The sequence below is a fragment of the Heteronotia binoei genome, chromosome 4 (assembly GCF_032191835.1).
Source record: "Heteronotia binoei isolate CCM8104 ecotype False Entrance Well chromosome 4, APGP_CSIRO_Hbin_v1, whole genome shotgun sequence".
NCBI classification, from domain to species: domain Eukaryota; kingdom Metazoa; phylum Chordata; class Lepidosauria; order Squamata; family Gekkonidae; genus Heteronotia; species Heteronotia binoei.
In genome coordinates this window covers 31,376,293-31,389,529 of record NC_083226.1, presented here as the reverse complement: position 1 = coordinate 31,389,529, position 13,237 = coordinate 31,376,293, and the positions used below count along the sequence as shown (strand labels likewise).

General features: G+C 39.7%; 1 protein-coding gene across 1 annotated transcript in view; it reads right to left on the bottom strand.

The window, feature by feature from the left end:
• Positions 1 to 13,237, bottom strand: part of DNAH6 (dynein axonemal heavy chain 6) — a 239,754-nt gene that overhangs the window by 172,154 nt on the left and 54,363 nt on the right. Inside the window, 7 exon segments of the mRNA XM_060237063.1 lie at positions 1,430 to 1,612; positions 2,423 to 2,545; positions 6,373 to 6,928; positions 8,216 to 8,323; positions 9,695 to 9,843; positions 12,709 to 12,876; positions 13,002 to 13,139. Coding sequence (XP_060093046.1) covers positions 1,430 to 1,612; positions 2,423 to 2,545; positions 6,373 to 6,928; positions 8,216 to 8,323; positions 9,695 to 9,843; positions 12,709 to 12,876; positions 13,002 to 13,139 — 1,425 coding nt within the window.

Here is a 13,237-nt window from a genome sequence, read left to right as displayed (position 1 = left end):
AATGACATCAAGTAATCCCTAAATATTTTCCATACTATACTGTTATTGTGGTGCCTCAGTGGCTGCTTTTCACAGCTGCATGAGGCAAAGGAAGAGATGTAGAGGAGAAGCATGTAGCGAGCATGACAGCTTACAATCAAAGTGATGGGGCAGCTTCAAACCAAAAGGGGGGGGGGAGATGTTCCTGCTGAAAAGTGCTGTTCCCATATACATTTTTGTACAGTGTTTCAACTTTCTGCCAAAAACACTGTACTACGTCATGAAAAGCTTTTTGATCATACAAGCCATGGTTATTCCCTGTATGTTATGCCATTCTCTGCATCCCTTGCCCTAGCAACAGGCAGTATGCCTGCAAGTGAGACCCTTTAAAGGGCTCTTTGTACATTATGGAAAGCAGGCAAGCAGGCTGCGGTTGAAACAACTGGGGGCATCCGAAAGACAGGGTCAAACTAGGTGAGACTTGAGAGATCTGTGATGAAGGAAGATCTGACATCTCTTTCTTTATGGGAGATATCAATGACCTTTTGATACCTTTAACTTCATGAAAAAGCTGCCACACCATTTCCCTGACACAAGCACATCCAGATGCTATTAACTGGATGCCACCGGACATCCTACAGAAGCTGGCGGTCATAGTCAGAACCCAATACCGCCAGACTAGATTGAGATAGCGTACTAGTTTTTAACTTGATAAATGTTTTATGGTTTTATATGTTTTATGGAATTGATTGTTTTTATGATACTGTAAGCCGCCCTGAGTCCGCTTGCGGAGAGGGCGGGATATAAATGTAAAGTAATAAATAAATAATAAATAAATAAACTCTGCGATGAAAAAAAGACAGGTAACTCCTTGCTTGAAGCCACAGAACTAAATCCTAACCCTCCCACACCCCAATCTACAGCTTGAAGCAATTTTCTCTTGGCCTGGTTAACTTTCATTGTTAGAGCTTGACTGGAAGAAAAATTCTTAAAGACCAGTTCATGGTGAGGTAAAGGGTTAAAAAGGCAGGATTAAGTTCCCCTCACCTGCATGCTCCATTTTGGTTGAAAAATAGACAACTAACTCACTTGGAAGATCCCAAGAAATGATAAAAAAAGCTCACAGGCCAATCTGAGCCTGTCTTTGGCCACTGGGAAAGAGGGAATTTATAGCCTATTTGGACAAAATTTGTGAGAGGTACAATTCCTGAAAATACCATTCCCATTTGGGTGGAAAACAACGTTTTTACCAAAAAGGTATTTCCTGTTGAAATCTAAGGAAATAAGAGTACAACAAAGCATCATCTGATGTAATACATATAATAAAAAAAAAATATTTAAAAACAACCCAAGCAAAAAATGACCCAAATATCACTCCTATGCATTACACTGAACCTTTCAAAAAAGAAACAGCAACGTACGTTAATTCCCCTAGAATAAAAAACTGTACCAGTTTCATGCTGGGCCCTCCTTTTCCAAGAAGCAGTGACTCCAGTAAACAACACAGTGCAGTAACTTTACTGATGTCCACCTGAGGTATAGCTTGAGAGCATTTTTTGTTGATGTATTTTAGACCATCTTCAACGTAACGGCAAAACAGTTCAAACAAATATGTTTTGGTTTCCTCATTGAGCTAAAATGCAAGCAAACATTTGCACAGAATCATGGTTTTCTTGATTTCCACTGAAAATAACATGCCTCTCATTAAAAGCAAACATAAGCAAAGCCCTTTTGACACACCTGCCTATAATGTAACAAGTACAGTGGCTCGCCAAGTGGTCTGAGGAATTCTCTGACACCGTGTACTCCCCTAATTGCTATACTGCCTTGTGTCCTTTGCTGTACCCAGCTGGGAAAGTCTCCTGGAACGTCAGAAGGGGAAAAGGGCACTGCTCGTTTCCACTAGTACAACCAATTATCTGCATAGTCCTTACCAGGATTTGAGTTCTTGGCTATGACAGAACGCAACAGACACCAATACCCAATGTGTCAACACTATGAAGAATTATGTCATTAGCACCTATTTTGTCTACATGCCCAAGAACATAAATGGTGGCCAGAAGTGTCAGCAGTTTGCAGGCCTGTTAAAGTAATCTACACGTAGGGCTGTGAATTCTGCTCACACACTGTGATACGGGTCCCCGTATCACCACCATTTTATATAACTATATATAGTCGCATGCCTCTTTAATATTGTCGTCTTGCATTCTGATGCTCATTCGCAATTGCTGACATTTAAAGATTAACCTGAAAACTTGCTGTTATAGCAATTAAACAGAACTGCAAAATCCTATGCAAATTGACTTGGAAGAAAATGACACTGAAATCAATGCTATGTAAGATGGGGGATGTGCATAGCAGAACTATAAGTTTGATACTATTATTTAAAATTGTTTTATGAATCACTTTGCTTTTTGACCAAAAGTGTTTTTGTAAACCCTACTTTTCCTTCAAGGCCTGCCAGCCACGTCTTTACGTAGGGTAACCACTTCAGTTCATCTGGGTCAATATATACCATTCCACATCGGCTCACAGTGGCAGGTGAAGCAACCCTTAAGTCTTCCACCTAAAAGGCATGAATAATGCAAAGAGGATAATTCAGTGCATGTTTCAGCTTCTACATATATGAAACTGCAGCAAAGAATACCAAACAGAAAACACAATACTTCTGATCCAAAATTTGTTGGGAACAAGCATGCTTGCAAATCACTCTCAGCTATGCTGAGTTTAAGGAAGGTAACGGATACAATTTTTCAGCTCTTTCAAGTAAATAGTGTTTTACTTATAAAATAAGTCTTTTCTGCTTCAAATCCATATACAAAGCAGAATTATAAGCGGAACATCAGAGAGTGTTGCAGTGAACCAAGCATTTTTCCATCGCCACCTTTTAATGAGATATTCAGGTCTGAATCACTTACCTTTTAGCCCTAGAACTTCTTTCACTTACATATAGCTAGGCTTCTCCTATTTCATTATCCTAGCAGCTATTAAATAGATTCACAATTCTGTGGAAATTACTTTCCCATATCTATTAAACCACTCTAAGTCCCCTTTAGTGAATAGAATGGATACTGTAGGCACAATAAAGCATGAAGTCTTATTACTCTGGGTAGACATATATGTATAGGTGCTGTGGGAGGAGCCATACAGGGTGCCCATAAAGGTGACATAAGCGACAAGAAGAAAGTATTTCTACGAACCTGATACCTCATTAAAAAACTTATCCTTAAATGACCTGGCTAGTTGACATGCGTATAAAGCCACCTGGTTGATCATGCACGATGAATCACCAAGAGAACCATAGTCAAGCCTTGCACAAAACAACAGAGTGTCCAGTCTGGTAGACAGATTGCCCTAGAAACAGCTGAAAAATTGTATCCCTTCTGGTTCTTCTGGTTCTGGGACCTGGATATTTTAGGTACGATATATATATTTACACAGAGGAAGAGATCCAGACCGATTTCCCACTCGCCTTACACCGCTCTCATGTTCCTCTTCTCAGCGGGGCTTCCTTCTGATTTCACACTATCTAACCTGGGGCTGCAGTTAGCGTTGGCTTTTTCACGCAGCAAACAGAAACTGGTTTTTAGAGGTTACTGTTTGCCGTGTGAAAAAGCCAGCACCAGCTGTAGCCCCGGGGCAGATAGTGTGAAATCGGAAGGAAGCCCTGCTGAGAAGAGGAACCTGAGAGCGGCATAAGGTGAGTGGGAAATTGGTCCCACTATTTTTGCCTTGAATCCCCAACACCTGGAGATAATACTGGGTGCCACTGTTCAAGCCCTGGTCCTCAGCCTTAAGACTGACAGAAGCAAAAGTTACCATGCCCCTGCTGGTATGGCCTTTAGTATGGATTTTGATAGAAGGACCAACAAATATACAATTTCTCTAGAGAACTGTGGGGGGGGGGGGGGGTTGGACTCCTGGGACCAGGTTTCCTGCAGGCACAAAATGTCAATTTTTCACAGAAATGAGAACAAATCTGAGTCATAGAATTTATTCTCCCATCCCATGAAGTTCCATGAGTCTGTCCTCTCTGTTCTGTCCAATTCTATACCGGGGCAAAGCCTTATGACAGCTGGCTGTGTAAACAGGCAGATCAGTATATTAAATCCACACCAATTTACAAAATCCACGCCAACTGCATTTCAATTCAGTAAGGACAGCTTGAGCAACAAATGTAAAGCCTGCAGGGGCCTACAATATGTGGGTGAAACAGAGGAAGCAATAAGTGGACAAAAATAAAGAATTCCCATATTGAACTCACCCATAAGCTTCTCTAGGGAAGGGTTACAACCCTACCATCAATAAGATTGGGTGGCTGGAGGAGCATTTTGCTACTTACCTACCTATACAACATATCCTAAAATAACTGTTTTCATGATTTACAGAAGATTATTGCAATGAAACTCATCAAATCTAGAACAAAGTAGGAATCAAGTTACACCTTTAAGACCAACAAAGTTTTATTCAGAATGTAAGCTTTCATATGCATGCATACTTCTTCAGACGAGGGGATGGAGTACAGAGCTGAAATACATATAGCTGGTGGGTTAAGAGTGTAAACTAATACAAAGTTAGGATCAAGTGGCAAAACAGTGTAATAAATTTTTATTCAGAATATAAGCTTTCATGTGCATGCACACTTCTTCAGACGAGAAATAGGGTACAGTAAGCAGAGCTATATATAGCTTGTGGGGCTTAGAATGCAAAGTGGTACAAAGTTAAAATCCAACAGAATAGTAAAATTAACAAATTCAGAAAACCTTTGATCTGGGTTGCATTAGCATGGGAAACCAATAAAACAGTAACATATCAGAATGCCAGAATCCGTTAATTATTCTATTGCTAAAAAGCCTAAGTTAAAATGAGGGCATTTCTTTCCCAGAAGCTTTTCCTGTCCAACTAATTTACCTTATAACATGTAACATAAATATATACATCATTCTGGTTTGCCATTAGAAAAAAATACATTAAAATATAGTGGAAGATGGGTTTTTGGTATATGAGATAAACAGACAATATCCCTTGTTTGAGTATATCAATACAAAAACATTATTCTGATACACTAACCTAAAAGAGAAATACTTTGGAATACTGACCCCAAAAAGACAATAACAGAACACCACTAGTGGTTACACCCAACTCTCAACTGAGAACAGTTCAACGTATCATCAACAACTTACAACCTATATTGGACAGTGACCGCTCTCTTTCAAAAGTACTGGGGGGGGGGGGGGTTAAACCTTTACTTGCACACAGACAGCCCCCTAATCTCAAACAACTCCTCATCCACAACAATACAACATCTCATCTGAACATGGACACCGGTAGCAGAGCTTGCAATAAACTCAAATGCAAACTTTGCTGCCACATACACCCAGACAACACAATCACTGGACCTAACAACATTAACTACATCATCTCAGGCTCATTCACTCGTTCATCTTCCAACATTATATATGCCAACAATGCCCTTTGGTTCTCTATATAGGGCAAACAGGACAAACCCTACGCCAAAGGATAAATGGACAGAAATCTGACATCAGGAATTACAAAACTGAGAAACCTGTGGGAGAACACTTTAACCTTCCAGAGCATTCAGTGGATGATCTCAAAGTTGCTGTTTTACTGCAAAGGAACTTCAAGAACAGAATGGAGAGCGAAACTGTTGAATTACAAATTATTATGAAACTTGGAATAAACCACCGCAGGACTACAGGGATATTGTTTTTTTTTATCTCATCACATATGCTAAACTCACTCTCACTGAGTATAGCTATATACCCACAGTATTCCAATGTATTTCTCTTTTAGAACAGTGCATCAGAATAATACTTTTTGTATTGACATACCCAAATAAGGGATATTGGCTGTTTATCTCATTACATATACTTAACTCATTTTCACTATATTTTAATGTATTCTCCTTTTTTCTAATGGTAAACTAGAATGATATTTATAATGTATAAAATGATGTTAAAAAGTAAATTAGGTGGACAAGAACATCACTAGGAAATACATGTCCTTTTGTTTTACTTAAACTTGTAGCAAAAGCAATTAACAGGCAACTTTTATTACTTTTTATTGCTATCCAGACCAAATGGTCTTCCAATTTATTACACTGTTTTGCCATTTGATCCAAACTTTGTATCAGTTTACACTCTTAACCCACCAGGTATATGAATTTCAGCTCCTCATCTGAAGAAGTATGCATGTATGCACACGAAAGCTTACATTCGGAATAAAACTTTGTTGGTCTTAGAGGTGTACCTTGACTCCTACTTTGTTCTACTGCTTCAGACCAACAACAGCTGCCCACTTGGATCTATCATCAAATCAAGCTGCGTGTTCCGTGAAGTACTTAAAACCAAAACAACAAAAAAAGAGCAGTACCTCAAACAGCATGTGAATAAAAGGTGTGAGTTTGATTCTTTCACTGTTAGCTAAACAAAGCATCTTGTTATCATCCAGGACAGTGTTCAAGTTTTCAATCCATAAAGCATCCACAGGTCCATCGCTGACGATCCATTTGTGATCTTCAGAGGTGTCAACGACAGCTGCTCGAACACTCAATGCCATCAGGCCGTCTTTCCACTCCAGGGTTAGATTGTTAACCTCGCCATACAATTCACCCATTGTGATCGATTTCGGGTTGAGGATATATGTTTTAACGGGCTGGTAGAAAGGGTTCTGCTCTCCCGCCGCATGCAATGCTCCGAGAGCGTCGGCAAGAACTTGGTAAACGGTAGTTTTCCCACCTCCGGTTGGACCAACAAGCATTACACCATGCCTTACCAACATAGTTTCGTAAAGCTGAATGACTTTATGAACCATGGTAGATTCAGGCTGCAATCCTTTGGAAAGCATGACTTCTATTATTGTTGACTGCAGCACCCCGTAATCATGCTCTGGGATTATGACTCCAGGGAAAAGGTCGGATATAATCCCACTAACGCAACGAGAAAGAAATAAAAGCTTTGTTTTATTTATTTAAAACATTTCTGCTCTGCATCTCTCCCTATGCTCAAGGCGGCTGCTTAAAACATTAGCAATCCAGTTCTGAACAGAGCTGCTTTGTTCTAAACCCACTGAAGCCAGTGGGCTTGAAAATCCATTTAGAATGGCACTGTAATTACTACAGCCTGAAAAGTACAGCTGAAGTAACTTTTAACGTGGCCCTATCAGAATACAAAAACCTACCTATGAAGAAGGGTTTTGTAGCCCCTCTGAAGGACCCGCAGCTTTGCCCAGAATGTTATTTCAATACTCAAACTAAAAAAAATGTATATTGTATATTTAAACACAATAATACAGGTCTGTTTTCTCCCACTCTAGTTCACTGTTACATTCTTCAACGGAAATGATATACAGAGTTGCCTAATGTGCTAGGTTGGATCAATAATGCATTGCTGATCAATAATGTATTAAGATAAAGCTTCTCTTTAACTGAAATGCAATGAAGCTGATAAACATCACCATTCCATTTATACTTACAATTTGGCATGACATTTTCATTCCATCCTATGATGTGCCCAACACAAATAAACACAAGTATTCAGATTGTTTAGAATGATTCTAACTCTAATGATCATTAGGACAAAAATTCTACTTTGATAGCCAATCTCCCTGAAATAACATGACCCTTCCTATTTCAGGTTAGGAAGCTATAAAATGGATTTTGCAATAATGAAATGCAATCATTTTGACAGTTCAAATACGTAAATATTTATGGCAAAATAAAAATGTTGCAATGACAGAAACTCCATTAGCGCCTTTAAGACCAACGAAGTTTTATTCAGAATGTAAGCTTTCGTGTACATGCATACTTTGTCAGACAATAAAATGGGGTACAATGAACAGTGTTATATATAGCTAGTGGGCAGTGGTTAAGCATGCAAAGTAGTAAATTAGAATCCAATAGCAAAGTAGTGAAATTAACAAACTGAAAGAATAATGTTTGGTCTGGATAGCATTTGCTTGAGAAAAAAACAAAGGCAGTAAACATGTCAGAACTGGAGAATGATGGTGAGAGTGTCACAAGGCAATAAATGCAGTCTGTTAATTGCTCTATTGATCCTCAAGCCTGGGTTAAACTGAGAACATGTTTTTCTCAGAATAATGAATAAAACTTTGGTCTTAAAGGTGCTACTGGACTCCAACTATGTTCTATAGCTTCAGACCAACATAGCTGCCCACCTGGATCTACCTAGAATGAACATGCTAATTTAAAAAATACCTGAACAAAAGAGCATCATCTGCAAGAAATTTTGGTAGATTGGAGTCTCGTAATGCTCTTATTAATACAACATCCTCATTCAGATCTGGATTCTCCCTCTTTAATGACCTAAATTGACAGGAACATATTTCTAAATTACTATTATTTACATTTATTATAGGTAAATTGGTATAAAACATACCATAGGTTCTTGGAATAGACTGTTCAAGCATTGCACAAAATAAGTAAATCTCCTTTGATATAGCAAATGCTGGAGGAGCAGTCTCTGACTCTGCTGCAGCCAAAGAAACACAAAGAGCCCATACAAAACTCACAGTAGCCACTCTAGTCTGAAGGTATGTACATATCTACTATTTCCAGATTTACCAATAAAGGGGCCAAAATACAGGAATAAATGAAGTCACCATTTTAATAAACATTTTAACTTGTGAGTTCAAAAAAAAAATCTTTGTATAACTACAGAAGCTTAACTAAAAATTTCCCACTGCCTCCCCTGGCCAATCTCTTATGCCAGAGGTTGCCAAACTTGCTTAATGTAAGAGCCACACAATAAATGTCAGATGTTGAAGAGCCGCAAGTCATGAACATCAGATGTTTGAGAGCCTCAAGACAGGAAGGAAGGCAAACAGGTGAGAGAGGGAAAGAGAGGTGGAAAGAAAACAACTTTAACTTGAAATGCCTTATCCAAGCTTCTGACTGGCTTGATGAAGTGATTCAAAGAGAGAAATGTCTTCTCCAAGCTGGCCAACGGGACAGTGGGGGCTTCAAGAGCCACACAATATGTGTGAAAGAGCCACATGTGGCTCCCGAGCCACAGTATGGCCACCCCCATCTTATTCCCTTTTGAGTATTACTTCAAAAGTAATATTGGTTAATGCAGACTTTCATAGTCCTGAATGACACCAGGACTTTGGGCGTTGATTCACTCATTCATACAAGATAATTTTCTATTTTCATAAAATCAGGCCAATATAACATGTGTTCCTCCAAGGCAAACACTGCCAAGTTTTGAAGTCTATCAGGTAACCTTTTGGCATTTCGACTTCCCTTCCATTTTGGTCAATGGCAAAAACAACTGGTGAATCAAAACCTTGACAGATCTCCATGAATGAGTGGTGGGCTGCTTCCCGCATCATAAGTCACTCAGCCTGTTATGAACCATACCAGCACCAAAACACAGATCCAGCAGTCCTGCTGTACATACAGGGGCTCCACTGCATATATGGGAGTTACTCACAATGTAGGAATTCTCCTAATACTAAAGGAGCATCAGCTTGCCTATGTGTATGCATTAAAATCCTGCAGAACTTTAGTCTGTGAAATCTGTGAAAATCTGACATTCGCATTCAATGACTATAATTAAAATGGCAGTTTCTCGTCTTCTACCAAATAGGAATTAATGTAAATGCTGTCACGTCTCCAAGCTGGTGAAGAATGCTCACACTAGAATTAGGTCTCAAACAGCATGTGGCTCCTTACCCTGCCATGACTAAGACAGATTTGACAGCCCTCATTCCAAAATCATAGTGGTCCTGTTGAGACAGCTGTTCACTACAGAGCTTGTACATTTGAGTCATCTTCCTTGCAAGCGTTTTACTAGATTCAAATCCTTCAGAATACAAAATAACCTGAAATACACAAAAGGTACGTTGAAAGCTCTTGCAAAACAACAGGAAGCTTAAACAGAATAAGAGGCTCCAACAAGCCTACAACTCTAGTTCCAAGTGAATTCATACTAATATAAAGTTGAAACAATAAGGCATTCTAATTAAGTGCTCTTAAACATGCAGGCTTTTTTTGTTTATGAAACTAACAGTGCGATCCTCAGCAGGTCTATTAAGCATCCTATTCAGGTCTATTCAACAGAATTTAAAAGCAAGAAGCTGTATTTACACTTGTACTGCAAATATATTAAATAAACATGCCAATGAAAAACTTCTAGAACACTCAAACCTGTATAAGAGCAACCATTCACAAATATTTTAATCAAACATAAGTGAATGAGTTTCTGTGAGTAAAAAGACATGCAGTCTATCTAAAGCAGATGGAGAGGCCCACAGAACTCAGAAGTCAGGCAGGGGGTTTCCAGTTGGGAAACAGTGGGAAACTATAATACAAAGAAGAAAATTAATCACATCCTTCCCTTCTTATGTATTGTAACCTTAGAACTCACCTGGACCACATCTCTAGCTGAACAGGCAAACTGGGGATAGGTGCAATTGTTTGGTAGACAGCGAACCAAAAGCTGAAGCTAATAGGGCTTGGGTTGGGCTGGATGCTGTCAAATCCTCTCTGTAACTTAGGGACAGAGCTTCCACACTGCCCAATGCTCATTCATACTAGAACAAAGAATACTGAGGAGGAGAACAGGATGGTCACCAAATTTCTCTGACGATCTCAGTGCCTTTGCAAAGATAGCAGGGATTCATTTCATACATATGTGGCAGCAAGACCCTACCCTGTTCTCCTGAGGGAGGGTCTCTCACAGGATCCTAGCTCCTTATGCACATATGTGATCTCAGCTTATGCGATTTGATGGCATTTCTTTCCTAAGTTTATCACATGTCAGTTCAGGCTGCCTGTGCACTTGAATCTGTGAATCTGTCCAGACCTTGATGTAATTAATGCACAGACGTACTTGGAAAGGGATAAGAAATGAACATTCCGTGCGAAATGCCTTAAAATGTCAACTGGGGGGGGGAATAAAAAACAGTGACATCAATCCAGCATTAAATATCAAGATGAACACTCTAGCTGTACTCTCCCTACCAGATAGACAGCATGAAAAACTAAGCACATCAAGTTATGTTTCTGTAGTTTTAAGTTGTAATCTTTTATTTTGTCTTTTTACAAAATCTGAAGTTAAAAGTAGGTTCGTTATAAAGAAGGCATACTATTAAACGAGACACTAGAATATGAGATATAATTGTTATTGTGTATAACTTAACTCTTAGTTACACTGTTGTGGTACTTTATACTTAAATGGTAACCCAATTCTCAAACTGCCTGCCCTGACTGGGATGACCCAATCTTGTCAGATCTTGGAAACTAAACAGGGTTGCCCTTGTCAATATTTGGATGGGAGACAACCAAGGAATTCCAGGGCAACAGCAAATCACCACCGTCACTCTCACACTACTTCTGCAGGTAATCATATTATGAAAACAGCCATCTTTCAAAGATTTCAGGTTTTCACGGCTGGCAACATCATTAGGGTTTGATGATATAAATCGAATAAAGTAAAGTAAAGTTTGTAGAATCTTTCGGGCTCAAGTGCCATGTTCTACTGGAGAAAGTTTTTCTTCCAGACGTTTCGTTCTCAGCTGCGGAGAACATCCTCAGTGGCGTTGCAGCCGGAGCAGGCGCTCTGATCTTCTTGGCTGCTGTGCATTGAGTGATGCATTCAATGCACAGCAGCCAAGAAGCTCAGAGCGCCTGCTCCGGCTGCAACGCCACTGAGGATGTTCTCCGCAGCTGAGAACGAAACGTCTGGAAGAAAAACTTTCTCCAGTAGAACACGGCACTTGAGCCCGAAAGATTCTACAAATCCTAGCCATCCTTCAGCTTGAGCAACCCAGGAATCCTCATTTTGACTTTAAAAATATCCATGAATCACCAAACCATCCCTTCCGCCTTCAATATCGCACAGCACACAACTCACAGTCCCTTTCTAAAGCAGGTGTGGGAAGATGCTTATGGCCTATGACCCTTTCTCTCATATCCTCAAAACAATATAGTAAGACTCTTATCAAATACAGTTGAAAAGCAAGGTGGTGTGTTTTTTTAAAAAAACCAATATTGACTGTTCATGGTCTCACAGGGTATCTGGCTCTACAGAGGCACAATTCAAAATACCCTGACCCAAGTTCTAATCAGCCTCACCCCTTGACCGGATGGGGCCCTGCACCAAAGATAGAAAGAAACTTCCCTATCAGTTAATAATATCTTGAAGACTAGCAAAATAGGAGCTGAAAGGGATCTGGAAAAACTTGTGGAACTGCTGAAAAAGACTAGTGTCCCACAAAAACTGATCTTCAAGTATTTAACTGAAAACGACCACTGGTTGTTATGGTCAACGGATGCAGAACGGCACGCTGAAATATTTTGCATTGGAAAAACAGAATAAAAACCAGTTCAATTGTATACTAGAAATAAGTACCCTGACTGCATTAGGACTGCATCCCCTTGGTGGCACTCAGATAATCAGAAGTCCCAGAGCTGACCTACTGGCTTCCAAAAACAACTCAGCAGGTTTCCTGGCTAGTGCTCTGTAAGCTAAGTGATTGCAAGCAGCAGCAGCAATATGACTTCCCACCCTTTGAAAGAGGTGGAAGTTGATTCTGCCCCCTTCCCCTCCATTTTCATATTAGCCAGGTGGAATGAGAAAGGCCACTCTTTATTCTTAAAAAGATCTTGCTCTACCCCTCCCCCCCCCGCTCAAAAAAAAATCATCCCAGGACCCTGCTTTGAGAAATGTTCTCTTTAAAAGGTACCTCGGCAATCAAAGCATAGTTTGGAACCATCATTGAGAATGGCCTGAAGAGAGCTTTCAGATTATCAGGTAACTCTGTCCGTCCAGCATAGCCAGGATTCATTGTAATGAATGCTGCACAAGTCATAACCAACTTTATTTCACGTCCTTCAAACATAAACCGAGAAAACTGTTGGAAAAAAAGAAGCAGAAGTGTTACTTAAAAAAAAAAAATCCACTGTCTAATAAAAACAACAGTCAAGAAATTAAAAGCACAATGCAGGTGTCCTATCGCCCCCAAAGAATGGATCTTACCTTTGCAGCTTTGGCATTCCTAATAGTAATCAGCTGTTGGGCAATCACAGAGAGAACTTCAATATCAATTCGGTTAAATTCATCAAAGCAGCACCATGCTCCAGACTGTGCTAAGCCACTGAAGAAACGCCCCATCATCTGAAACAACAACATTAGTGAGTTTTATTGAGTATCATATCAGCCTTGCATCTCCAGCAAGCCATAGTATGAAGCAACAAGCTTTTAAGAGACAAAAT